The sequence below is a fragment of the Dama dama genome, chromosome 13, assembly GCF_033118175.1.
Source record: "Dama dama isolate Ldn47 chromosome 13, ASM3311817v1, whole genome shotgun sequence".
Taxonomy (NCBI): domain Eukaryota; kingdom Metazoa; phylum Chordata; class Mammalia; order Artiodactyla; family Cervidae; genus Dama; species Dama dama.
In genome coordinates, this window is record NC_083693.1 from 50,926,345 (window position 1) to 50,954,333 (window position 27,989).

Here is a 27,989-nt window from a genome sequence, read left to right on the forward strand (position 1 = left end):
AATGATTAAATTAAAAACACTTATAATACTATTTTTTAGCATAAGGGAATTTCAAGTCAGCCTACTTTGAAGGAAGGTGGGCACTTGATATCTAACATACACAGATGAAGTGGAGTCAGGGTGGGAGAGCATGGGGGAATATACACAAAGGGATAGGGATAGGGGCTGCAAAGATACACTTTTGAAGCACATTAATTTTTTCCAAGATTCTCATGTTTACCTTCACACAGATGGGGACAGTAGATGCTGGTCTTGAACTGTTTTTGTTATGTATGCAAATTCAGTATTTCATCTTCCTGTGATTTGTGAACATATTTTTAACCCAACAGACTTACTATAATTAATTATTCTACTTTAAAATATTTACTGAGCATTTACTATGAGCTTACCACTGTAGCAGGTGATGGAGTGATAAGCTAAAGAGATATACATGGAGATTTTACTTTCATATTAATTTGTTCTCAGAAATATTACTACTTAAGGCATCACTTAAAAAAAATGCTTACTAAGTGAACAATACACTATTTTAAAACAGAAAGTCAGGGCAAGAATGGTTATTTTTGGATTGGCCTTGACAAAGGCTCTGTTCTCCAGATTGAAGAAAAATCCTTAAATATTTAAGAACAGGCTACTATGTAAAGCAACATGGTAATTAATGAATGTGCCTTTCTGTACCTCAAACCAGAAGCAATTGAGATTGATGCATTTTTGGCCTGTATCGTGGCTTCTGCTGAGATTTCATGTGAGCAGCAGATGAGTGTAATGTTACATTTGCTGAAACCATTTCCGTTGTCTGTTTCAGGGCCGACTTGATGCTCTAACGGAAGTAGACGACTCTGGACAGTTAACAATCAAATGCTCTCAAAATTACTTGTCTCTGGATTGCGGTATTACTGCTTTCGAACTATCTGACTACAGTCCAAGTGAGGATTTGCTTGGTGGCCTGGGTGATATGACCTCTAGCCAGGTCAAAACCAAACCCTTCGACTCGTGGAGCTACAGTGAGATGGAACAGGAGTTCCCCGAGCTTATCCGAAGTGTTGGGTTACTTTCGGTGGCTCCTGACTCCGTCCCTTCCAACTGCAGCGAAGCCGTGAGCGAGGAGGCGTCTCAAGTATCTCTTTCAGCAGATGACAGAGGTAGAATTGAGGAAAATAATGCGTGCACAGTGGAGGAGCAACCAGGCTTAATGCAGGGGCCATCATCTTCAGCGGAAGCTCCGACAGATGCTGTTCAACCCACTTCGGAAGCTGTGAAGCAAGAATCTGATTCCTTTTCCCAACGTGGGGCAAAGAATCCACAGCCTCTTGCTTGTGAAAACACGACCCCCAAGCGATCCATCAGAGACTGCTTTAACTATAATGAGGACTCTCCCACACAGCCCACGTTGCCAAAAAGAGGGTTTTTCCTTAAAGACGAGACATTTAAGAATAATCTGAAAGGCTCTAGTGGAAAGAAGCAGATGGTTGATCTGAAGCCTGAGATGAGCAGAAGCACCCCATCCCTGGTGGATCCTCCTGACAGGTCTAAGCTGTGCCTGGTGTTACAGTCTTCTTACCCCAACAGCCCCTCTGCCGCCAGTCAGTCATATGAGTGTTTGCACAAGATGGGGGATGGGCATCTCGAAAATACAGTTGGAAGTCACATTAAGGAGATCTCCTCCAGCCTGGGGAGGCTCAATGACTGCCATAAGGAGAAGCTTCGACTGAAAAAGCCCCACAAGACTGGAGAAGAGGTGCCTCCATGCCAGACCCTTAAACAGGAACCCAGTTCAGACAAGCAAGCCAAAAACACTAGGAGCTCGACAGTGCCGAATGCAGTTCCTTCTAGTCCTTCCAAGGCCAGACAGAGGCCAGAGACAGATTCTGCTTCCACGTCCTCACTGGAGCCGTGTCACCAGAGGAGTGGGAAGGCCAAATTGCCAGTGCAGTCAGAAACATCCAGTTCACCACCTTTTACTCAAAGCAGCGAGTCCTCTGCTAGCTCAGACAGCGTCGCGTCTCTAGGACCCCTTCTTTCAGAACACAAAGGCAAAAGCAGCTACTCCTCCTCCCCAAGTCACGTCACCAGGAACGGCCAGGTTGTGGAGGCCTGGTATGGCTCTGATGAGTACCTGGCACTGCCCTCTCACCTCAAGCAAACAGAAGTATTAGCTCTGAAGCTGGAAAACCTAACAAAGCTGCTGCCTCAGAAACCCAGAGGAGAAACCATTCAGAATATTGATGACTGGGAACTGTCTGAAATGAACTCAGACTCTGAGATGTATCCAACGTACCATGTCAAGAAGAAGCATACGAGGCTGGGCAGGGTATCTCCAAGCTCGTCCAGTGACATAGCCTCTTCGCTCGGGGAGAGTGTGGAATCTGGCCCCTTGAGTGACCTTCTTTCTGACGAGGAACTGTGCATGCCTCTCTCTGGCATGAAAAAGTACACGGACGAGAAGTCAGAGAGAGTCTCATCCTCTGAGAAAAATGAGAGCCATTCTGCTGCAAAGTCTGCTTTAATTCAGAAACTGATGCAAGATATTCAACACCAGGACAACTATGAAGCCATATGGGAAAAAATAGAGGTAAGGATGGTCTTCTTAATCTAGATGATTTCTTACCTGATTTTTGGAAGTATTGCTGGGAAAAGGTGAAATCCTCCCCACCCTGTTATAAAATGTCTTGCTATTGTTGATAAACATAGTTGATTCCCCAAAGAAAGAAACGAAAAAAACACACAATGATCACTGTCTAGTGACAGTGGGCATCAACTAGGAACTGTGCATGTCTGTGCATTAGCTTGATGTGTGCCTGCTGGTGTAGAACTCTTGGTTGGTGTTGCTCAGACCTGACATTGCTCCTGGTGAGTGGTGGACCTGCTTGAGTGAAATACAAAGCAAAGTAGAACAGTAGCCGTGCACACATACCAGTACTTCAGGAATATGTGAATGGAAAGTTCCAGTTACCCTCAGTGCTTTTCTGATTTGTCGGTTCTAAGCCCAAAATACCTTCCATATCTCCAATAAACTTCTTGTAGAAAAAGACCAGACAGTTCTAGTTTTTCAGGATTTTTTCTTTTCTTCAATCTTCCTCCTCTGGCTAATAAGCATGCTACCTGTATTCTGTACCATCTATGGGCTCTGAGATGGGGAGGTGATATTTTGGGTAAATCTGTACTTTTAGAGCAAATTATTAGATGTAATGAAATCTTTAAGAAAAGAAATCAAAATTTTCAGAACTCAGCTCATTAATGTAAGCTGTGATATAAGATACTAGATAAAAGTATAGTACATATACCTCCAGGATGGAATGACCTGGAGGAAGAAGATGAAAATATGTAAAACAAGAGGGAAAAGTTAACAGCAATATATAATAATAGTTACATATATTAATAATTGTTTTAACTACATATCTGTGTGTCCAATCTTCACAACAACCCCAATATTAACCCTATTTTATGTATGAGGAGACCAAGGCTGAGAGAGACCAGGCAGTTTGCTCTAGAACTCATTTTATTAACTAAATGCTCCCATGCCTTTCCATAAGGAAGTGACCAGGGTATACCACATGTAAATACTGTAGTATTGAAGAGAAGAAATAATAGCAGCAGAGCTAAGATTTGCCTGGGAAGTCCTTCTGAAAGAATAAGCTTTCACTGGGGCTTTGAAGGATGTGCCAGGATTTAGACAGAGAGAACTAAGCTGAGCATTTCAGGCAGGAGCAAAAACCAAAACGTGGAGGTGGGGATTGGGAATGAGCATGGTACTGGGGCACAGAGAATTTCTCAACCAGTAGGGCAGTGAGTGGGGAGCACTTCATTTCCATACATTTAATAGACCTGGTTGCTCCCTGGCCCTGATGGTCAATCCGAGGCAAGTAGGATTTGTTCACCAGACGTCTGTGGTAACTTCTCTGAAAGGAGCTGAGAGTAGTCATACAGCTCATCCTTCTGGGGCTGTTTATTTGCACTGGTTCTGTGCTAAGGGCCTTACATGCCTTATTCTACTAAGTCCTGGGAGGTAAGAACTTTTCAGATGAAGATGGTAAGGCAGAGCGTGATCAGGAAGCTGGCTCAGGGCCTCACAGTAGTGAGTGCAGAGCCAGGAGTTGAACCCAGAGCCAGCACACTTGAAGCAGAATAGGATGTGGCCTCCAATAGCCTTTCTGGAAGGCCTCAGGGGCAGTGACAGGAAGATGGTCATGGCAGCCATGGTGGTGACATATACGGAGATGCCTCTGGCAGCCGGTGTAAGGGGCTGTGGAAATGGGGGACGGGTGAATGAGGGGAGGACTGTTGAAGATGTGACCGGGATCCCGAAAACCGGTTCCAGGCCTTGCCCAGTCATTAAAGACAAAGAGTGGCTCACAGCTAGTCCTGCTCCATTCTGGGCCTCGTTTCTTTTTTTGTAGGTAGAGATGTTTGAAACAGATGATGGCATTATATCAACTTCCAAAGGAAGCATCTTTTATTCCATAATTCTACAAAGATGAAGCTAACTTTTCAGCTTCTAGGTACTGGTTTAGTTTTAATAGAAGAAACAGTTTGAGATGGAGGTGAGGCAGGTAGTTTTTAAAAATATATGCACAGACGTTGAGTAGATGATGAAACTTTTAAGAGGGAATGAAGGCCATTGGAAATATTGTCCTGGAGTTGGTAAGGTATGAGGTAAAAAGCTAAAAGGAGATTAAGCCCCTTCCTCAGCCCAACCTCCTTTCTATACTTCAGGCGAGGGTGACTGTCAATCCCCAGGTCAGCTGACCTTGGGTATCACATTCTAGCTTTGATCTCTTCCATATGGTGACCCATATTTGACCAGAAAAATATAGTAAGTATGCAGGCATGCGTGCTCAGTTGTATCCAACTCTTTGCAACCACATGGACTATAGCCCGCCAGGCTCCTCTGTCCATGGGATTCTCTAGGCAGGGATTCTGGAATAGGTTGCTGTTTCCTACTCCAGGGGATCTTCCCCACCAGGGACTGAACCCTTTTCTCATCTCCTGAGTCACCTGTGTTGGCGGGCAGATTTTTTCCTTTTTTTAAAACCACTAAGCCACCTAGGAAGTTAACATCTTCCTGTTATCAGGCACATACTAGGCACTTTACTTGCAGTCATGCTCTCATAAGATTCTCATAACAACCCTACAGGGTTTGTTTGTTTGTTTTTTCTTATCTTAAATTGACCACTTCTTCTCCAGTGCACCCACTCTGGTCCTAGCTACCATCACCTCCTGCCTGGATTACTGCAGTAGCCTCCTTGCTGGTTTCTCTGCTTCCACCCTGCTCCCCCTAAAGTCTGTTCCCAACAGAGCAGCCAGAGTGATCCTTATAAAATAAATCAGATTATGTCACCCCTCTGCTCAAAACCCTGCAAAGATCATGTCACCCCTCTGCTCAAAACCCCACAACAGCACCTGTGGCATTCAGAGGCCCTACACGGATTGCCACCCCCCGCCCCCAGTCTCCTCTCTGACTCATTTCCAACTGTTCTTTCCTGTGCTTACTTCACTCCGTTCCCACTTTGGCCCCTTTGCTGTCCCTAGAATAAGCTAGGCACACTTCTGCCTTTCAGACCTTTGTCAACTCCCTCTGGCTGTACCTTCTCTGTCAGTTTTTAAATTCTTCCTTCTCTTCTGAGTGATTGCTCAAATATTAGCTTCTTAGGGAAGCTTGGGCTTCCCAGCTGGTGCTAGTGGGAAAGGACCCACCTGCCAATGCAGGAGACATAAGAGATGCAGGTTTGATCCCTGGATCAGGAAGATCCCCTGGAGGAGGGCATGGCAACCCACTCCAGTATTCTTGCCTGGAGAATCCCCATGGACGGAGGAACCTGGCAGACTACAGTCCATAGGGTTGCAAAGAGTTGGACACAACTAAACATGCACACAGGGTAGCTTACCCTGATTACCTTTTAAAAGGTGGATCCTGACCTCTATTTCTTGTCTTCAGTTCTTACTTTATTTTGACATTTTATATAATTCTCTTATTTAGCATGTATATTATTGTTATTTTTTTTTATCTCCTCCTACTAGACTGGGAGCTCTGTGAGGGTAGAAATACTTATCTGTTTAGTTTGCTAGTGAATCTCATGTACCCAGAACATTGTCTGCTACATAGTAGGTGCTCACTGAAGACTGTTGAATGAAAGAGTGAGTGAATCCCTGTTTTAGAGTGGAGGAAATGAGTTCAGAGAGATGAAATTACTTCCCTTAACCTGCACAGCTAATAAGTCATAGAGCCATGCTTCAAGCCCCGTCTGCCTTCTCTTCCCACTAGATAAAGTCTTGGGAAGGGAAGAATTCCCTGAGAGATTGAGGATAGATGGAGAAGAGAAAAGGATGTCTCAAGTTTTAGCCCAGTTACGAGGCAGGAATATGAAAGAGGCCCAGAGTGGGGTTGAGGAAGGAACAGAATTCTGTCATACTAAGTAGATGAAGGGAGAAGAGATGTTTAGTAAGGTGAACATCAACTTTGTTCTTTGCAAAATGGAGTTCAAGAACAGTAAGGACAAAGGAGAAAAACCAACCTTTAGATTTGTTTTAAAGAGTCAGTGAGGGCCTTAGAGAAAAAGGGACCTCATGGACAAGCAGAGGTCGAAGCTGGGTTATAGATGGTTAAGAAGTGAGAGAGAGTCATTCCTAATGGTTCCCGGAACTGAGCTGTGAAAGCCATATGAGAGAAAGTTTGGTGGTGTAAAGTGAGGTCAGATAAAAGTTTCTATTAAAAAAGTTAAAGCTTATTTGAAGGCAGGAATAAAAGAGTCAGCAGCAAGAGAGATGGAGGTGCTGGAAAGCATCCCGCTGTGGCATGTGGGACTCCATGGGAGGAACTGTGGCCTGATCTAAAACTATGGGCTGTCATAGAACCCCTGGGGACACTTGGGAGTCATGAGACATGTGAGAGTCTTAGATGCTTTATGTTCTTGTCATTTTTCACCTCTCACATGTATGTATTTCTCTTACTAGGCTGGTTTTGTGAATGTGAAAGATTTGTTTTCAGTTTGAATTTTTAATTCATCAGAAAAATTAATTTCTTTGAATAAATTGTATGTTTTCACATGGTTTAAAAACTTATGCTTAAGAAACAGACTCACAGACATAGAAAAAAAAAATTATGGTTACCAAAGAAGAAAAAGGTGGGAGTTTGGGATTAGCAGATATACACCACTATATATAAAATAGATAAGCAACAAGGTCCTACTGTATAGCATAGGGAACTATATTCAGTATCCTGTAATAAACCATAATAGAAAAGAATATGAAAAGGAATGTGTTTATATATGTATAACTGAGTCACTTGGCTGTATACCAGAAGCTAACAGAACATTGCAAGTCAACTGTACATCAATAAAAATAAACAAAGCTATTAAAGACATTTAAAAAATATTCAGTTAACTCTCTCTCCCATCCTTGTCCCTCAATTTGAGTTCCCACCTCGCCAGTGATCATTGATGTTTTCAGTTCTTATGTCCTTTAAGAAGTGCTTTATACATACACAAATGAATGCAAATATATTGGTTATGCAGTATTTTAAAACCTGGGAAATAAGTTGCAACCCATCCTTCCCCATTAATGAAAGCTCCTCAGTTAGTTCAGTGAGTTCTTAAGTGATGGTCCCCCTTCCAGTCTCTCTGTGCAAGTTGAAGGAATCTTCCTCAAATGTTCTGATTTCCCCCAGAACCTCTTGTGTGGATAAGGTAATGGGGCATCCCAGGTCTGAGTGCTTACCCCCAAGGGGCTTCTCAAGGCCTAAAATTAAAAGTGGAGAAATGAGTCAGTCCATTGAACTAGACTTATTTGCTCGATACATTCAAGAAATAAAAGCAACGAAGAGAAAAGGGGCAAGGACATGTCTGGAGCAGGCAAAATCCAACAGAATAATGAAAAATTAGCTTAGTCTGATGTCTGGACATATGTGGTTTAAGTGTTAAGGAATGGCAGCTATAGCTTGTGGGCCAAAACTGGCCCAAGGCCTAATTTTTAAAATAATATTTTATTGGAACATAGCTGTGCTCATCATTTATGGCTCCTTTTGTCCTGCAGTGACAAAATTGAGTGGTTGTGACACAGACCAATGGCTTGCAAAGCCTGGAATGTTTACTGTAGGGTCCTTGATGGAAAACATTTGCTGACCTTTGCTTGAAAGTGAGGAAGAAGCTAGGCAAATAATGTCTACTGAGCATCCACTATATGCCACATTCTGAGTAGATTCCTTCATTTAATTTATGTAACATCCCCAGGGAAGAGCTATTATTGGTCCTGTTTTTACAGATGACACATCTAAAGCTCCAATGCTAATGACTTGCCCAGGGTCATCCTGTTGCTAAGTATGGGAGCTGGGATTTCAACTGAGATGCCAGAACTGACTTGCTTTCCTCCTAGAGATGTATTCAAATGCCAAGGAACTTAGGCAGTAATCACATAGGCAGATCAAATCTATTTATAAAGCCCACAGACCACTACTAGATTAACAAATGAATAGTGTGACTTCTTTCTCATAGCCATAGCTGGTAAGTAACCACTAGTCCAGTGTGGGTGATTACTGATGCTAGTTTAGCAGTTGTGATTCTTATGGAGCTGGAAAATTGCAGTGTGGTGTGATACCAGCAGGGCTTCCTTGGTGGCTTAGATGGTAAAGAATCCACCTGCGATGCAGGAGATCTGGGTTCGATCCCTGGACTGGGAAGATCTCCTGGAGAAGGAAATGGCAACCCACTCCAGTATTATTGCTGGGAAAAATCCATGGACAGAGGACCTCCAGTCCATGGGGTCTCAAAAAGTCAGACACGACTGCTGCTGCTGCTGCTGCTAAGTCGCTTCAGTCGTGTCCGACTCTGTGCGACCCCATAGACAGCAGCCCACCAGGCTCCCCCGTCCCTGGGATTCTCCAGGCAAGAACACTGGAGTGGGTTGCCATTTCCTTCTCCAATGCATGAAAGTGTAAAGTGAAAGTGAAGTTGCTCAGTCGTGTCCGATTCTTCGCAACCCCTTGGACTGCAGCCTACCAGGCTCCTCCATCCATGGGATTTTCCAGGCAAGAATACTGGAGTGGGTTGCCATTGCCTTCCCCACAGACACGACTGAGTGACAAATAAAGCATTTCAGGAGATCTGTCCTTTGGGATAAGTGGCAGGTTCACTTCTCACATCACAGGCTTTCTGCTCACTCTAAATTCTCAGAACTCACCCTGGAAGACATGACTCCATTAGGTTGAATTTATTGGTACCAAGTTAATGGATGCATGACATAGCTGATTCCTTTTCCCCCCTGAGATATAAATGTCTTCAAATGCTCAACTATAGTGTCTCAGCTATAGTTCAATGACTCAGCTGTTGTCAGCATTTTATCTCAGAGACATCTATAATCCAATTTTGGTATCAGCTAAGAATGTCTTTGCACATAAGTAATTTCTGATTGAGTGCAACAGATATTTGAGTGCTTGCTTTTTGTAACTAGGCTATATAGAATCGCAGTGTAGTCTGTGGTAGCAAAGGCAGTCACCATTGCCGCCACCTAGAGATAGAGACGGGAATTGGTCAGTAATTCCTGAGTACGAGTAATGGGAATATAGAAGAGGTGTGGTCTTGGGATTAACTTGTCACTGATTTCTGCATTTCTTTATCCCGGAGATAAGATGGTGCAGATAGGACCCTTCCTATTTTTCATCCTCGTTTTGACCATATGTTGATACATCACTGATGCCACACTGATGGTGGCACTGATTAAAGAAATATCACGCTGTCCTGTGTTCTCTTTTTCTTCTCCTTTTTTCCCATTGTGGTAAAAGAAAAAAAAAAAAACCATAGAATTTGCCTTCCTAACCATTTTTAAGTGTACAGTTCAGTAGTATTAAGTATCTTCTTATTATTGTGAAACAGATCTCCAGAAGTTTTTCATCTTTCAAATCTGAAACTATACCAATGATGCCCTTATCCCCTCTTGGGAACCACCATTCTACTTTGAGTTTCTATGAATTTGACTCCTTTGTGTGTGTGCTCAGTCATGTCTAGCTCTTTGTGACCTCATGGACTGTAGTCCACCAGGCTCCTCTGGCTCCTCTTTCCATGGAATTTTCCAGGCAAGAATACTGGAGCAGGTTGCCATTTCCTACTCCAGGGGTTCTTCCCTACCTAGGGATCGAACCTGCGTCTCTTGAGTCTCCTGCATTGACAGGTGGATTCTTTACCACTGCGCCACCTGGGAAGCCTTTTAGATGCCTCATTTAAGTGGAATTATACAGTATTTGTCTTTTTGTGACAGGTTTATTTCACTTAGCATAATGTCCTCAAGGTTCATCCATGTTGTAGCATATGGCAGTATTTCCTTCTTTTTAAACAGTGAATGGTATTCCATTGTATATATATATATACCACATTTTGTTTACCCATTCATCTGTGGAGGGATACTTGGCTTGCTTCCACTTCTTGGCTATTGTGAATAATGCTGCTATGAAGGTAGGCATGCAAATACTTCTTCAAGACCCTACTTTCAATTCCATGGATATATTCTTAGAAATTGGATTGGACTGCTGCTGGATCATATGGTAGTTGTGCTTTTAATTTTTTGAGGAATCACCATACCATTTTTCCATAGTGGTTGCTCCATTTTACAATCCCAGCAACAGTGCTTAAGAGTTTCAGTTTCTCCGTATCGCCATAGCCTCACCAGCATTTGTTTTTTTTTTTTTAAATCATAGTAGCCATTCTAATGGGTGTGAGGTAATGTCTCATTAGGATATTGATTTGCACTTCTCTGATGATAAGTAGTGTGTTGCGCATCTTTTCATATGTTTGTTGGCCATTTGTATATCCTCTTTGGAGGAATGTCTATTGAGGTCCTTTGCCCATTTTATAAATTGGGTTATTTGATGTTTTGTTGTTGAGTTGTAGGAGTTCTTTATATTCTGGATCTTATTATATTTTTGATTTTCTAACATTTTCTCCCATTCTTTAGGTAGCCTTTTCACTGGGCCCTTTGATACTCAGAATTTTCAAAGTGTGCTGTGGACCCATCTGTCTATTTTTGCTTTTCTTGTCTGTGCTTTTGGTGTCATAGCCAAGAAATCTTTGCCAAGACCAATGTCATGAGGCTTTTATGTTTTCTTTTAGGTGTTTTATAGTTTAAGACTTAGGTTTAAATCTTTGAGTTATTTTTTTTATCTTATCTTAGTGTGATTACCTTTTATCTCAGGATGATTACCTTTTATGCTTTAAAGATCTCACCTCTCACCTCTAGGTTGTTTGTGTGATAGGACAAAACTTCAAGAGCCAAGATTTGTCTTAAAAAATAAAAAAACAATGATAACAAAAACCACTTGGGTGTTTTTAAAAAGCCCTGTCCGCCATTCTTTACTTGATTTGAAACACAGCTATATTGTTTTTATTTGCCCCAGAGTAACTTAGTAACTTCATTGAGATCTGCTGTAAATTTAATTTTCACCTCCCTTTGCTGTTTCTTTCGTACCAATCACATAGCGGTTTTCCTAAAGTTGGTCTGCACTTCAGTGTTTATGATGATCTCTTAAGAGTATTCGATCAGATAGGAAGCGTTTTGAGGTTATTGGATTCAACTCTTCTTCACTGGCATTTCATTTTGTACATGCCTTTCCCTTATGCTAACCTTTTCCCTCATAGTTGCTAGTCTCACCTTTCTCCTGTATCTGAATTATCTTCCTTATTTCTTTCTTTTTCCTTTTTATTTACTATTCTTCTGGAATATATAGTTTTCACTCCCTAGCACCTATTTTCCCTATTAATTTCCTTCCCCAAGTGCATCTTCTGCTTTCGTCCTCTAATGTTGTCCTGGAGATTCTCATATTCCAAGTGTGAGAGGACTACAAGATGACTCTTCATCACCATTTAAGCTTGAACCCTTGATCTTCTCAATGCATTTCTTATCCTTAGAAATATATATGCAGTGGGTTGACAAATTTGTTTAGATGCAAGAATAAGGAATTTAGCTTAAATATCAAGGAAAAAGCCATAATTTTAAAGACTTGGAAAGGCTTAGCTTTGTAACCCAAATCTAAAGATTCAAGAGTGCTAAAAGATAACAAACTGAACATGAATTGATAGTGCAGATTATTTTTCCACAAGAGGCATTAGTAACAGAATACTGGGCTCTGAATATTCTTCTGTATTTATAGTATGTAAAATCTCAAATTTTGATTTAAATTCTGGGCCTGGAATTTGAGAGAGCTATGACAACATAATTCTAGGCCCTGTTTACTAAATATGATAATATTTGATAAGTCTCATCAAGTAGAAAGTCGAACAATGGGGGAACAGAGAAAGGAAGATAACAAGCATCACAGAAGATAGACTACTTGAGCTGGGCCTTGAATGATGAGCCAAGTTTAGTAGAGGTGAGAAGGCAGGATATTAGTGACAAAGGCTTTGGCATAAGCTAAGGTTGAGGGCAAGAGTATTTAAGGTGTATTTGGGAAATAGTAAAGGGTGTAGGATAAACTGCTGTAGACAAAGAGATTCTGAAATATAATAAGATGGAAGGCTGTTGGTCTCTCACATAACAAGAGGTAGGCAATCAATCCAGGGAAGACAGAGGCCGTCTAGGGACCCGGGTGCTTTCTCCCTGCTGCTCTTGTCCCAGGGGACTCTGGTGCTCTGCTTAATGTTCCATCTCACCAGAAGGGGAACATGGAGAGCACCCAACTTTACTCTCACAGATGGGACTTGGAAGTTGAACACGTCACTTCTGTTCACACCCAGCTGGTCCAGACTTTGTCTTTATAGCCTCAACTAACTGCAAAGGATTTGGAAATTTAGCCTCTAGGCTATGAACATTAGGAGAGAGATGTCTCTTAAACCAACTGTTGGTTAGAATAGCGTTACTTGAATGAAAACAGTATGTAAAGTTAGAAAGAAAAGACCAAAATATACGGAACTTTGTATTCCAAGTGCTTGCCCAGCACAGACACAAAATAAATACCTGTCTAATGGATGCTTGAAGAAGCCAATAAGTGGGTGAGAAAATGTATCATTCAGTTTGAACTTTTTCCTCTAGACTAGGAGTTGCAAACTGAAATGACTCTTAAGAGTGGGAGACACACAGTGTGAATGAGTCACACAGGCGGGTATAAGTAAGGAGGGAAGGAACCTGAATGGCTGAGGGGTCACTGCCATGCCTAGCGGGAGGCAGCCATATGATGGTTGCTCGGGGTTGTGGGCCCTGTCTGGCCAGACCTTGCAGTTTTAAAAAAGAAATAGGAAATCTGGATTTTAGGTGACATCTCCCAATTTTTTAAATCTTTAGTCTGAACAATTTAATAATAGGCCAAATAAGATATATCCATCGGATGGGTTTGGCCTTCAAGTCAGTTCAGTTCAGTTGCTCAGTTGTGTCTGACTGTTTGCAACCCCATGGACTGCAGCACACCAGGCTTCACTGTCTATCACCAACTCCCAGAGCTTGCTCAAACTCATGTCCCTTGAGTCGGTGACACCATCCAACCATCTCATCCTCTGTCGTCCCCTTCTCATCCTGGTTTCAATCTTTCCCAGCATCTGGGTCATTTCCAATGAGTCACTTCTCACATCAGGTGGCCAAAGTATTGGAGTTTCAGCCACAGCATCGGCCCTCCCAAAGAATGTTCAGGACTGATTTCCTTTAGGATTAACTGGTTTGATGTTGCAGTCCAAGGGACCGTCAAGAGTCTTCTCCAACACCACAGTTCAAAAGGATCAATTTTTCAGCGCTCAGCTTTCCTCACAGTCCAACTCTCACATCCATACATGACCACTGGAAAAACCATAGCCTTGATTAGATGGACCTTTGTTGGCAAAGTAATGTCTCTGCTTTTTAATATGATGTCTAAGTTGGTCATAACTTTCCTTCCAAGGAGTAAGCATCTTTTAATTTCATGGCTGCAATCCCCATCTGCAGTGATTTTGGAGCCCCCCAAAATAAAATCTCTCACTGTTTCCATTGATTCCCCTCTATCTGCCATGAAGTGATGGAACTGGATGCCATGATCTTAGTGTTTTGAATGTTGTGTTTTAAGTCAGCTTTTTCACTCTCCTCTTTCACTTTCATCAAGAGGCTCTTTAGTCCCCCTTTACTTTCTGCCATAAGGGTGGTGTCATCTGCGTATCTGAGGTTATTGATATTTCTCCTGGCAATCTTGATTCCAGCTTGTGCTTCATCCAGCCCGGCATTTTGCATGATGTACTCTGCATATAAATTAAATAAGCAGGATGACAATATACAGCCTTGACATACTCCTTTCCCAACTTGGAACCAGTCTGTTGTTCCATGTCTGGTTCTGACTCTTGCTTCTTGACCTGCCTACAAATTTCTCAGGAGGCAGGTCAGGTGGTCTGGTATTTCCATGTCTTGAAGAATTTTCCGTAATATGTTGTGATCCACACAATCAAAAGCTTTGGCATAGTCAATAAAGCAGAAGTACATGTTTTTCTGGAACTCTCTTGCTTTTTCTGTGATCCAGTGGATGTTGGCAATGTGATCTCTGGTTCCTCTGCCTTTTCTAAATCCAGCTTGGCCTTCAAGTCACTTATTTGCAATCTTTCTGATGAGGAGAAATTACTCAAATGTTTGGCCCAGATAGTTTATAGTTTAAGGTTAACATGGCCATGGTGTGCTAGATACACCTGGTGAAGTGGTTCTTGATTGTGACTGCACATTATAATGACTGGGAGCTTTGAAAAGAAAATTCCAACTTCAGGCTCCACTCGAACCTATTAAAGCAGATTCCCAAGGGATGGGTATTTTTTAAAGCTCCTTCATGTGGTTCTGATGTGCAGTCAAGGTTGGGAGCTAATGCTCTAAGGCTAATTTTGAAGGTTGTTGCAATAACTTGCATGTATGATAAAAGGGTCTGAACTATGGTTTTGGAAGTCAGTTAAGGAAAATGAAGAGAGGTGGGTTATGCTATGAAGGGCAAATCAGTCTTGTTTTGTGGCTTTTAAAAAATGAGATAGTGGAGGAAGAAGGTCAAGAGTTGAGATTTCAATCTAAGATTTGGGGGCTGAGAGATATAAGAACTTTAATAAGTGGTTCCAAGGGACATATGAAATTAAGATCTGCAGTAGATGAACGGGGCAGAGGTAAATGTTATCTTGTATGCAGATGCTGTGGCCAAATCCACGTTGAGAATCTCAATTAATACAAGATTAAAAAATAAAGCTACACAGATGTTTTTATGGCTAGTATTATATATGTGTGTATATGTTATTTGCTACAATGCCAGGGGAAAAAACTGAATTAACTTTACTAATGGATTTGTTGGGACAATATGTCAAGGTCATTGCTCAAGGTCTGTGGAGAAGACCTGTGGGAATTCAAAGCAAATACCTTCCTGGTTAACTCAGTAGGAATGTTTCCGTCCTGTGTCAGTTTCGTTTCTGCAGAGCCTTAGCTGGGGCTCCAGGCTTTATCCATGGTGATTTAGCACCACCATGAGGCTGTATCCAGTCAGTGCATCTGATTTTTAACTTGTGAAATGTATAAGGAAGGTGCGCTTTTTTGTTTGCAGTTTTAAATGTTAAGATGAAAATAGTTCTTTGTTCTTTTCTTGGTGTAAAAAAGCTATGATTAAATTGGTTTTTGTTGTGTCAGGATGATAAAAGTTCCTAACCTCATTTGACAGCAAGTATTTCTATGATGATGAAAATCAAAAGAGGAATAAACTCAGTGTTGCATTTTTAATTCAATTACAATAATTATTAGGGCATTAGTGAACCCTTCTTTATCCTTAAGCCTAAAGTAATTACTCTGTGTTAACAGTATGATGTTTGAGAAAGATAGTGATTTAAAAAAAAACAAAGCCTTGACATTTATTGTCCACTTCCCACATCAGGCAAGATGCTAAGAGTTTTATTCATTTAACACATCATCACATTAATTCTCAAGAGAAAAATACCTCTTTGATGAAGACACTCTTATTTTATCCCCATTTTACCAATGAGGGCAGAGATACATAGAGAAGTTAGTAATTTACTCAAGTGTACAGACTGAAAGGCAGGAACTTCGGGCTCAGTTCATAGCCCCACATTGTTTAATTATCAAAACTTGAATACATCACTCACAGTTTGCTGTTTAAATCTCTTAGTCTCTAAAATGGGATATTAATTATGTTTGTCACTGCACAGATTATTGTATGAAATTACAAAGAGCACCAGTTCATTGTAAACTCTGACAGCTACATGAATACTAGTCTTATGATTGTGACCTTTCCTGTGAATTCAAGGAATTAGCATCCACAATAATAGAAAGAATAATCTTAATTTTAGAATAAGAATATCAATTCTGTAGGCATTGTAACCTTGGAAACTTTAGCCCTCAAGCCTCAGTTTCAAAAAATAAACATTAGTAGAGAAATGGAATTGGCCGACCTCTAAGATGCCTCTCAGTTCTGAAATGTTATGAGAGTGAGAGGCATAAGTAAGAGATGCAGCCATTTCTCTGTAAAATATTTGCTAGAATATATCACTTCAAGATGAAATTTCTTTCTGTTCCATGGAATCCTGGGTGAATTCTCTTTAGAAGACCCTAATGGTAAGTGAGTGTGGGGCTGTGACATTAATGAGCCTGGTGGTATGAAACTATGCATGCTGCATTTCCAGCACTGTAAAGTGAGAAGAACCAGACATCCTAGAGGAATCTAGGGCCTGGCTAGAGTTTCTAAGATGCCAAGAGGCTAGGGACAGTGGTGACAGTAAACAAGTAAGAATTAGATATGAATTAGACTGATTTATAATAAGTAAGTTCGGTTAAATGAAGCAGATTGGAAACATTAATCTTGACAAGTTTGCTGTTGTGATGTCTTAAAATTAACTTTTAAAATTTTAATTAGACAGTGTGGGGGCAGATGATTCCAAGAGTGTGGGTTCCATGTCAAGGTCACACATGTTGTCAGACTATGTCAGGCTATTGATCTCATCATATAAAGATGATTGGCCTGTGATGTTCATGGTGAATAAGCAGCTTTACCCAGGAAAGGTGCTGCTTGTAAGTTCAGGCCCAGGTACTCTGAATTTTTCAGGTTGATGTGGTTCTGTGTATCTTGAGCCAGTGACTTGATCTCTCTCCCCCCAGTTTTTTTCCTTGCAAAATAAGTTAAAAATGTATCTTCCACATAGGGTTGTTTTTTTTTTTTTAATGATTAAATGTGTTAAAATGTGTAAAGAGCTCAGAATAGTACCTGGCATGTAGTAAACATTTAATAAATGTTCCCTCCTGTGGTTTTTATTGTTACTATTACTATTATGAGAGGGGAGGGCTGAGGCCTCAGTAGCTGTTTGTATGTAGGTGGCTCTGGCCTTTTGGGATCGGATGCCACCACCCTATTTTCTCCTCCTACCTTCAGCCCTGTTGGTCATTATGAAGCCTCAACCTCCTACTCTGGACCCACCCACTGTGGTTCAGGCCACCCCTCCTCCTTCCTGGGACCTGTGACAGTCACCCTAGATTCCTGCACCCCTCTTCTCTGTGAGACTCTGAGCCTCCTGCCTTGACAAATGATTCTTATATTGCATTAGAGATAATTCTCCTCTAATTGGCCCAATAATTTTAGTTAATGCACTTCTCTGACACCTTAGGAAGTTTATGTAGAGGAATTTATGCTGTGAATATGTGTTCAGATAAATACAAACTTCTAGTTTATAATATTGCCACAAACAACCTTATAAATAAAATGTACTTACTTATGTGTAATTTGTATTTATACATATTTATAATGTGTATTTATAATTTTGTACTTACAAATAATAATTCCCACAGCACTCTTTAGCCAGGGGAAGGTCATTACGATTTATGGGAAGAAAAAGGGAGGATCTCAAGGAGGTTTAGAATTGTCCGTCAGAACCCTGACTGCAAAAGATGGAAAAATTAAGAAAGCATGTTGGAAAGATAGTGCTAGGTTGGGACGATTTGCTGGGAAAAGAACCTTGAAGCTGAATCTTAAAGGACAGATCTGGAGAGAGGAGTAGAAGACATTGGGAAGGTGTGCGAAAGTCACCGAAGAACAAGTTCCCTGTTCAACCAGAAGAGAACAGGGAACTCATGCGCGCATCCCTGGCTTTGAAAGAGGCTCTGTATGCAAGAAGCAGAGATGGTAACAGTCAGAAAGGCATGAGAAGTTATCCAACTCATTTCCCTTATTTTACAACTGGAACATGCCTCTCCCAGGAGTACTTCCTATTCAGTTCAGTTCAGTTCAGTTCAGTCGCTCAGTTATTTCTGACCCTTTGCGACCCCATGGAATGCAGCACGCCAGGCTTCCCTGTCCATCACCAACTCCTGGAGCTTACTCAGACTCATGTCCATTGAGTCAGTGATGCCATCCAATCGTCTCATCGTCTGTCGTCCCCTTCTCTTCCCGCCTTCAGTCTTGCCCAGCATCAGGGTCTTTTCAAATGAGTCAGCTCTTTGTATCAGGTGGCCAAAGTATTGGAGTTTTAGCTTCAGCATCAGTCCTTCCAATGAATATTTAGGACTGAATTACTTTAGGATGGACTGGTTGGATCTCCTTGCAGTCCAAGGGACTCTCAAGAGTCTTCTCCAACACCACAGTTCAAAAGCATCAATTTTTCTGCGCTCAGCTTTCTTTATAGTCCAACTCTCACATCCATACATGACTACTGGAAAAACCATAGCTTTGACTAGATGGGCTTCTGTTGGCAAAGTAACGTCTCTACTTTTTAATATGCTCTCTAGTTTGGCCATAATTTTTCTTCCAAGGAGCAAGCATCTTTTATTTCATGACTGCAGTCACCATCTGCAGTGATTTTGTAGCTCCCCTAAATAAAGTCTGTCACTATTTCCACTGTTTCCCCATCTATTTGCCATGAAGTGATGGGACCAGATGCCATGATCTTAGTTTTCTAAATGTTGAGTTTTAAGCCAATTTTTTCACTCTCCTCTTTCACTTTCATCAAGAGGCTCTTTAGTTGTTTTTCGATTTCTGCCATAAGTGTGGTGTCATCTGCATATCTGAGGTTATTGACGTTTCTCCAGGCAATCTTGATTCCACCTTGTGCTTCCTCCAGTCCAGCATTTCTTGTGATATACTCTGCATATAAGTTAAATAAGCAGGGTGACAATGTACAGCCTTGACGTACTCCTTTCCTGATTTGGAACCAGTCTGTTGTTTGATGTCCAGTTCTAACTGTTGCTTCTTGACCTGCATATAGATTTCTCAGGAGGCAGGTGAGGTGGTCTGGTGCTTCCTATTAGCACATCCTGTTTTCTAGTTAATACCAGATTTTGCTGGCTTGTCACAAAAGGGCAGTGAGTACTTTTTCTCCCACCAAGGTCAACATGAGTATGTTCCGAGTGCCTCTCAGCTGTTGGCTCTTTATCTTTGTAGCCTTAATGGACTTTGAGGAAGATTTCCCTTCTCTGAATCTGGTGTATTTTACAGTTGATTTGGAGACACAGCCAGTGTCAAGAACCACTGAGACAGACACAGAATGAGGGGCTGGGGTGGATAAAATTGAGAGCATTGCACTGTGGGGCCTCAGTGTGTAGAAGACGCCCAGTAGATCTACCTCTCCACACTGTTCCTGGCTTCTCATCCTGCCCGTGGTCTCCAGTACCACCTGTATGTTGCTCTATTTAACCTAGATCTTGTTCCTTACCCCTCATATGCTATCTAAGACCATGTGTATCATATGCCTGCAAATGACTTCTTCCTTCTGAATATCTTACTGCTTCTTTCGGAGAATAGTGCCTCCAACCAAAATTGAAATCTAGAAGTCATATCAGATTCTAACAGATTTCCCAAATGTTTTCTCCATCACATTCAAATGTTCCTGTCCGTGTTAATGTCTCTCTGCAATCTTGCATGTTCCCTCCATGCCCACTGCTTCTGCCTCAGTCTAGCCCTCACAGGAATTAAGGTAGTAGCCTTTCAACTGGCTTTTCTGATCTCAGCCTAACACCTGCCAGTCCGCTCTCCACACTGCAGTCAGAGCGAGTCTTCTAAGATGCTGATCAGATTCTCTCTCTTCTGCTGCAGAACTGCATTGACACCATCACTGTTCCTAGGATCAAGTCCCAACTTGAGAGCGCGGTGTATGTGCCCGGCTCTTGGCCTAGACTCTTCAACCTTACCTCTCAGTTTCCCTGTTTGCCTCCAGAACATTGGCCATGCTCAGCCACTTAGATTTCTTACAATGAGTTGTTCTCTATTGGATTTGATCTGCCAAGAGTGTTCTGGGTTCCTCTCGGTGCCCTCTATTGTTTTTCCTCTGGCCTAATGCCACCCAATCTAGATAGCATACCCAATTAGCTAAGCCAACAGAGCTCTGGAATTTTACATTATTCTTTTTTTTTCAAATTATTTTTTTCCATTTATTTTTATTAGTTGGAGGCTAATTACTTTACAATATTGTAGTGGTTTTTGCCATACATTGACATGAATCAGCCATGGATTTACATTATTCTTTAAAACTCTAATTCTGTCTTTGTTTTAATTCTAGAATTCCTCCCCCCAAAAGACATTCATGAAAACTTAAAAATGGACAATAATAGAGCTCTGTACTTGAAGACACAACACCTGAGTTCTTCTGCCTCAGCTGCCTACTGGTCTGTTACCAGTCAAGTAGTTGACCTTTTTGAGCTTCAGTTTCCTTACCTGTAAGGCATTGAACTACCTGGGATCTGAGGGACTTTTGAACACTGGGTCTGTGCTTCTAATGTGCATGGGAACTCTTGTCCTTTGCAAGCAGATGTATTTAGATAATGCTATTTTCTATCTTCTTGGCTCCAATGATAGTACAGTGGCTGCATTGTTACCCTTTACTGACTCGCTACTCTGAAATTCTCTGGTAGAAAGTTGGCTGTTTTATTGCTCATCCAGTGTGATAAACTCTCTACACTAAATTCCATTTTTTTCTAAAGCAGTAACTTTGTTATTACTAAAGAACTGTATGTTCTTTAGAGAAAATTTAGGCTATTTAAACAATCATAGATAATCTTTTGAAAAATTTTAACATCTAAAAGCACTCCCATCTAGCTATATGCATTCTTGTTCCAGTTATTAGATTTGCAAGGAGGTTTTACTATTCAGGAAAGTATTTACATCTAAACATAGGATTATGTCATTTCAGCTCTGTACTTCAGTGTCAGGGAAACTGCCCTTTTCTTTAAAATTGTATGTACATATGGGGAAATGTTTATTAAAAGTGATTGATTAGCCACAACATGGTTGGGGGAGACTTTGAGCTGCAGAAGAAAAGAGCAGGAATGACAAGGAAGAAGGAGGAGGAGAGGAATGAAGAGAAGAGCGAAAAAGGGAGAGAAAAATGAAGAACGAGAGGGAAGGGTCCTAGAGGAAAGAGAAGGAAAAGGCAAAAGAGAAATAGTCGTCAACATCATAAAGCAGCTATCAGTTCAGTTCAGTCACTCAGTCATGTCCGATAATTTGTGACCGCATGAACCGTAGCACGCCAGGCCTCCCTGTCCATCACCAACTCCCGGAGTCCACCCAAACCCATGTTCATCGAGTCGGTGATGCCATATAACCATCTCATCCTCTCTTGTCCCCTTCTCCTCCTGCCTTCAATCTTTCCCAACATCAGGGTCTTTTCAAATGAGTCAACTCTTCGCATCAGGTGGCAAAAATATTGGAGTTTCAGCTTCAACATCAGTCCTTCCAGTGAACACCCAGAACTGATTTCCTTTAGGATGGACTGGTTGGATCTCCTTGCAGTCCAAGGGACTCTCAAGAGTCTTCTTCAAAACCACAGTTCAAAGGCACCAACTCTTCTGCGCTCAGCTTTCTTTATAGTCCAACTCTCACATCCATACATGACCACTGGTAAAACCATAGCCTCGACTAGACGGACCTTTGTTGACAAAGTAATGTCTCTGCTTTTTAATATGTTGTCTAGGTTGGTCATTCTAAAGTCATAGCTTTAGTTATACCTGCTTTGGTATAACTAAAGCAGCTATACTCCAATAAAAATTAACAAAAATACTTGCAAAGTAAAATATTCATCTAATCTCAATAAAATATTGTCCCTTTTCTATATAATGTTTATATATTTTCTATAGAAAGTTTATATGGGAGCTCTTGTCTATATAACATGTCTATATAATGCCTATATTTTTGTTATATATTTCCAAGTAATCTTTGTAAGATTCTACTTAATAGTAAATGTTCATCTAATGTCAATAAGAGATTAGCCCTTTCTTAAAGAAAAAGGAGCAAAGGAGGACAGAAAATAGTGTAGAGAAGGGAGAATTATCTAAAACACAGGCGGCGGTGATGGGAACGTTTAAGTCTTGTGGCACGGACTGTGGTTCTCACAGAGGCTTGAGAAGTAAGAATGGACAACAGTGAATATTTCTGTCCTTTATTTTTCTCTCTGTGAACCCCATGAGGGTAAGTCTGCTTACAAAGACTGTGGCTTAGTGGTTTAGAGCTTGGGCCCTGGAACAAAACTACTTAATAGCTATTTAATGGCTTTATGACCTTGAATAAATTACATAACTCCTCTATGCTTCAGCCTCTTCATCTGTACAATAGAGACATTTGTGAAGATTAAGTGACTACACAAGTTATCAGAAGAATAGTTGGTAGATAGTCAGCACCCAAATGTTAAGTACTGTTATTTATAACACTGGATATAAAAAGCCTACAAGTGAACCATTAAACAATCATAATCCTGAATTCTAAAGTGAGAGCATCTTAGGTTCTTGTTTGGGATTCAGAGGCAGATAAAGATGACCTGATCTGCTGATCCAGTGCCTCTGGAACACTGGGGGTGCTGGAGACAATGTGTCACACAGAGTCAGTGAGCACAGCTCCGTGGGAGGGTCCCCAGCTTCACTCCTGACAGTTGTAAGCATTTGAGCTTGTCTGTGCGTCAGTGTTCTCTGTAAAATGGAGAGTGTGGGGACCCTTATAGCCTAGAGTAGTTGCAAGTATAATACATAAGTGCCTGGCACATAATAGGTACTCAGTTAATATTAACTTATTATGAGTTCCAGTTTATTCCTATTTCTTTTACTCATTCCCATGTTTATTAGACTTTGATGATATGCATTCCAAACTTGTTTTGCCCTTAACATTGTTGACTATTTCTTTTTGTAAATAAGTAAGGAGTAACTGACCCATTCCAGTATTCTTGCTTGGAATATCCCATGGACAGAGGAGCCTGGTGGGCTGCAGCCCATGGGGTCGCAGTCAGACATTCTTAGCAACTAAACAGCAGGGAGTAACTGAAGTCAAAGCCTTTGGATGTTGAAGGAAAGCCTTTCCCATTATGAGAGTCAGGGATCTTTCTGGACTCTTTTCTTCCCCGTTGAAACCACTGTCATTAGTATTTGAAGGAATTAGAGATTCAGCTCAGTTTATTATACTCACATGATACTGAGTTCAGAATAAGACATCTCGCCCGGCCAGTTTAAAATAATACCATTCTTTGCCCTTTTTATTCTCTTTCCAACTGACAGCCTTTATTCTGGGATAGTTATATTAGGAATATTTTCAAATTCTAAAGACATTTCATTCAACCTTTAGAAGAGAAGCTAAATATTTCATAAAACATTTCAGTATTTGAGTTTTCTTATGGCAACAGAGTTAAAACTGCCTTAAAGCATTTCATTTTCTCTTCAATCTTTCTTCTAAAAGCGCACACCATATCCTCCCTTCTGTCAATTACTTGTACTGTGTTGGATTTGATAGGTAGGAATGTGGGTAAATGTGTAAGTTGGTAGAGTTCAAAGTATCACTTTTAATTCCCTTTCATTTGATCTTGAGCCTCAGTGTCTTGGTAGCACGTCACATACACAGACATGTGGTTGGGAAAGGTGAATTGCATTTGAAAGCTATTGTGTGAAAAGCTAAATTAGTCATTTCATATAAGAGTTAGGTATATAAGCAAAAATGGAAGGTTAAATATATATGTTGGTTGCGTGTGTGCTAAGTTGCTTCAGTTGTGTCCGACTCTTTGTGACCCTGTGGACTGTAGCCTGTCAGACTCTTCTGTCCATGGGATTCTCCAGGCAAGAATGCTGAGGTGGGTTGCCATGCCCTCCTCCAGGGGATCTTCCTGATCCAGGGGTCAAACCTGCATCTCTCATGTCTCCTGCATTGGCAGGTGGGTTCTTTACCACGAGCGCCACCTGGGAAGCCAAGATCTTGGTGCTGTGCTTCGTCACTCAGTCGTGTCCGACTCTTTGCGACTCCATGGACTGCAGCCCTCCAGGCTTCTCTGTCCATGAGGACTCTCCAGGCAAGAATACTGGAGTGGGTAGCCATACCCTCCTCCAGAGGATCTTCCCAACCAGGGATATAACCCAGGTCTCCCGCATCGTGGGAAGATTCTTTATAGTCTGAGCCCTAGGGAAGCCCAAGAATACTGGGTAGCCTATCCTTTCTCCAGGGGATCGTCCCTCCTGCATTGTAGGAGGGTTCTTTACCAGCTTGAGCTACCAGGGAAGTCCCATATGTTGGTCGATACACATATTAAATCTCAATGCATAATTTTGCTTATAAGTGGAGTTCTAATTTTACCAGTTGCCAGAACCTAAATAAAGCTTCCTTTTGGGTAGGGGAAGTGGATTGCAATTACTCACTGGTACTCATTATTAATGTAAAGACTGGCTCCAAAGCATTTGTCCTGGTTTGAAAAATGAAGCCAGATTATCCTTAAAGTGAGAAGCATGACCCCTTTTCAGGACCTGCAGGTGGGATAAGAAGTAGGGAAATCTTTGCTCACCTGCAGATTCAGATGCTGCCGCCGCCACATCCCCTCATGTGATGACCTGAGACAAGTTATGACCCCCTCTGCATGCCCAGAGCAGTCGGTTCCACCTCTCATATTATGACTGTGGGGGGACTTTTCTCTCCATCTTCCCTGTGACACCCAGCAAAATGCTGTATGCTTAGTGAATAACCAAAATGTTTTGAGTGAATGACATAAAAGATCAAATTGGAACCTGTTCATTAGAAATGGTTTTTAAAAACTGTTGATCAAGCCAGACTTTAAAATATATATTTCTCTTGAAATCTTCACATAAACCCCCAATGGATATCCCCATTCCTATCTTACCAATGAAGAAACTGAATTTCAGAGGCACCAAGTGGCTCGTTTAGTTTATACTGTTAGTAAGAGACGGATGGAGCCTGGAATCAAGTTCAGTTTTGTCTGGTTGTAATAGCTGTTCTCTTAATATTATCTGCACTGGTTCATGATCAGCATGGTCCCCCTCCCCCGCCTTTTAATATACCTTCTCCTGTCATCATGATTAATCCTCATTTAAATGTTTTTCAAGTTCTAATTTCTGCCAGGGACTTAGGCAAATCGTTAGATCAGCTGGCCTTTCATGATTTCACATGGTGCCAGCTGGGCTGTCTGGATTCAGGTTCTGAGCCCACCACCTTCTAGCCACGTGGCATTGGGCATGTCTCCTTACTTCTCAGGGCCTCAGTCTTCTCATTTGTAAAATGGGGGCCACAGTAGTACCCACCTCACAGGGTCTTTATGACCCTACTTGGTGCCTCTGAAATTCAGTTTCTGCATTGATAAGATAGGAATGGGGGCATCCATTAGGGGTTTATGTGAAGATTTCAAGAGAAAATATGTTTTAAAGCCTGGCTTGATGATCTATTGTATATTGCTTTTAAATGGTCCTGGCATGGTTGTTGTTGTTCAGAAGCCAAGCTGTGTCTGACCCTTCGCAACCCCATGGACTGTAGCGTGCCAGGCTTAGTGAGTGCTATGTGAGGATTACTTATTGTTTCAGCTAGCATTGTTCAGATAAGGTCATTCATGGAATCCTTTAATCTTGGAATACTTAGAAAGGGGTAAATACTTTTGAATGCTTTAAAAAGTTTTAACAGCAGAGGCTGGCCTTTGCTAGTTTCAAAAATGCAATGAAAATATTTCACTTTCTGATGCTCTTCAGCATGTCCCTCTCTGAAGGCAGTTAACTTGATCTGGGCTAGGTCAGACAACACACTTGATTTCTGTGTCCACCAAGAAATGTGCATCCTTCTCGGGATGAACACACACATGTTCACACATAGTCAAACAGTAAACACCAAGAGGACATTAGCATTTCAGCTCACTGGCTAAACTACCTCCTGAGGACTAAGGGCTATCTCCTCTGTGATTGAACTGAGTCAAACTCATCTGTAATTAAGGCACTGATAGGATAGGCTTGCTTAAGCATATGCTGCCTAAAAAGTTTGGTTTAAATTTTCTATAAATTAGAAATAAAATTTTGGTTTAAATTTTCTGTAAATTAAAAATAAAACTTATGGTGATTTTTGCTTGCTAAGAAAAAAAAGATTTTTTTTTAAAGTCCCTGTTCTCATCAGAGATCCCCTTTCAGAAAAATTAATAGAAAATACTGAATGTGAGGGGGAGGAACTCTTTTGAGAGTTTTAATCTCAGTGCTAAGAAGGTGAGAGTGGGAACAAATGTTTCTTCTCCTTCATCTGGGTCTGGTAATATGTCTCTCGGAGCATTGTTTCTAGAGGGCGCTGTGGTACCGTGAGTGGAACAGACTCTGGAATGGGATGTGGATTCAGATTCCAGCTCTGCCTATAGGCTAGGCACCCACCTTCTTTGACCCTCAGTTTCCTCATCTGTAAAATGGCCATAATCAGCACCACTTCACAGATTTGTGTTGACAACACAAGTGTCTGCTTCCTATTTTATACCCCTTTCGCCTTTTACCGAAATAGTTTTCAACTTCAGTTTATTCTAAAAAGCATGTAATTCTATTAAAAAAACTACCCCTAGACTTTTAACAACACAAGGCAAGGGGACCATGCCTCGTTTTCTACTGTGTTGCTATTTCCTGGCCCATGTCTGATGCAAGGGAAACTCTGTTTCTGTCCTAGCTGCACACAGCAGTTTTGTCAAAGGGCAACAGGAATCACCCCCACAGTTCCTAGTTAACCAGACTAGATTTGCCACAGAAGAGAAATAGATAGGAAAATAAAAGAAATAGTGAGTACTCTTTAAAAAATCGGAATATAGTTGATTTACCATATTGTGTTAGTTCTAGGTTTATAACAAAGTGATTCAGATGTATATTTTTTCCAGAATATTTTTTGTTATACGATATTATAGGATGTTGAATATAGTTTCTTGTGCTATACAGAAAATCCTTATTGTTTATCTGTCTTATATGTGGTAGCGTGCATTTGTTAATCCTGTACTCATAATTTCTCCCTCCTTCCCCACTTTATCCCTCCCCACTTTCCTCTTCGGTGACCATAAATTAGGTTCCTATGTCTGTGAATCTGTTTCTGTTTTGTAAATAGACTCATTTGTGTGATTTTTCAGATTTCATGTGTAAGTGATATTATATACTATTTCTTTGTCTGCTTTACTTCACTTACTATGATCATCTCTAGGTTTATCCATGTTGCTGTAAATGGCAATATGCCATACTTTTTGTGGCCGAGTAATATTCCATTATATATATACATACACTACTTCTTCTTTATCCATTCATCTGTCAATGGATACTTAGGTTGCTTCCACGTCTTGGCTATTATAAACAGAGCTGCTATGAACATTGGGGTGCATGCATCTTTTCAAATTAGAGTTTTCTTTTTTCATGGATATATGCCTGGAAGTGGGATTGCTGGATCATATGGTAGTTCTCTTTTTAGATTTTAAAGGTAACCTCGACACTGCTTTCCATAGTGGCTGTACCTGTTTACCCACCAGCAGTATAGGAGGATTAATAATGGGTATTTTTAACCTGTCATGAGTGTAGCTGTTTGCAAGACTCAACCTTATATTTTCCTTGCAAATATAATCTTCAAATGTATGTTAACCAACTGAGGGCTTTAGCAAATTATTTTACACAAACTTGTAAGTGTACATTTTTATATACTTTCACTGTGCTTCTTAGCCTTTAAAAAGACTCATGCTTTAGAAAGTTTCAAAGTAAGATTCTTTAAAAGCATCTCATTAAGGAACTTTCAAAATGTAGATGGTTTGATTCCTCCAGCAGATGATCTGAAAGTGGGAAGTGCGCTGTTACTGGTGACAACA

The 27,989-nt window shown here is 41.0% G+C and overlaps 1 protein-coding gene across 2 annotated transcripts in view; it reads left to right on the top strand.

The window, feature by feature from the left end:
• The window catches only part of AKAP6 (A-kinase anchoring protein 6), a 588,857-nt gene that overhangs the window by 308,229 nt on the left and 252,639 nt on the right, over positions 1–27,989 (top strand). For both annotated transcript variants that reach the window (XM_061159147.1, XM_061159148.1), the window contains one exon: positions 803–2,569. In XM_061159147.1, the coding sequence (XP_061015130.1) occupies positions 803–2,569 (1,767 nt within the window). The remainder of the gene's footprint in view (positions 1–802; positions 2,570–27,989) is intronic.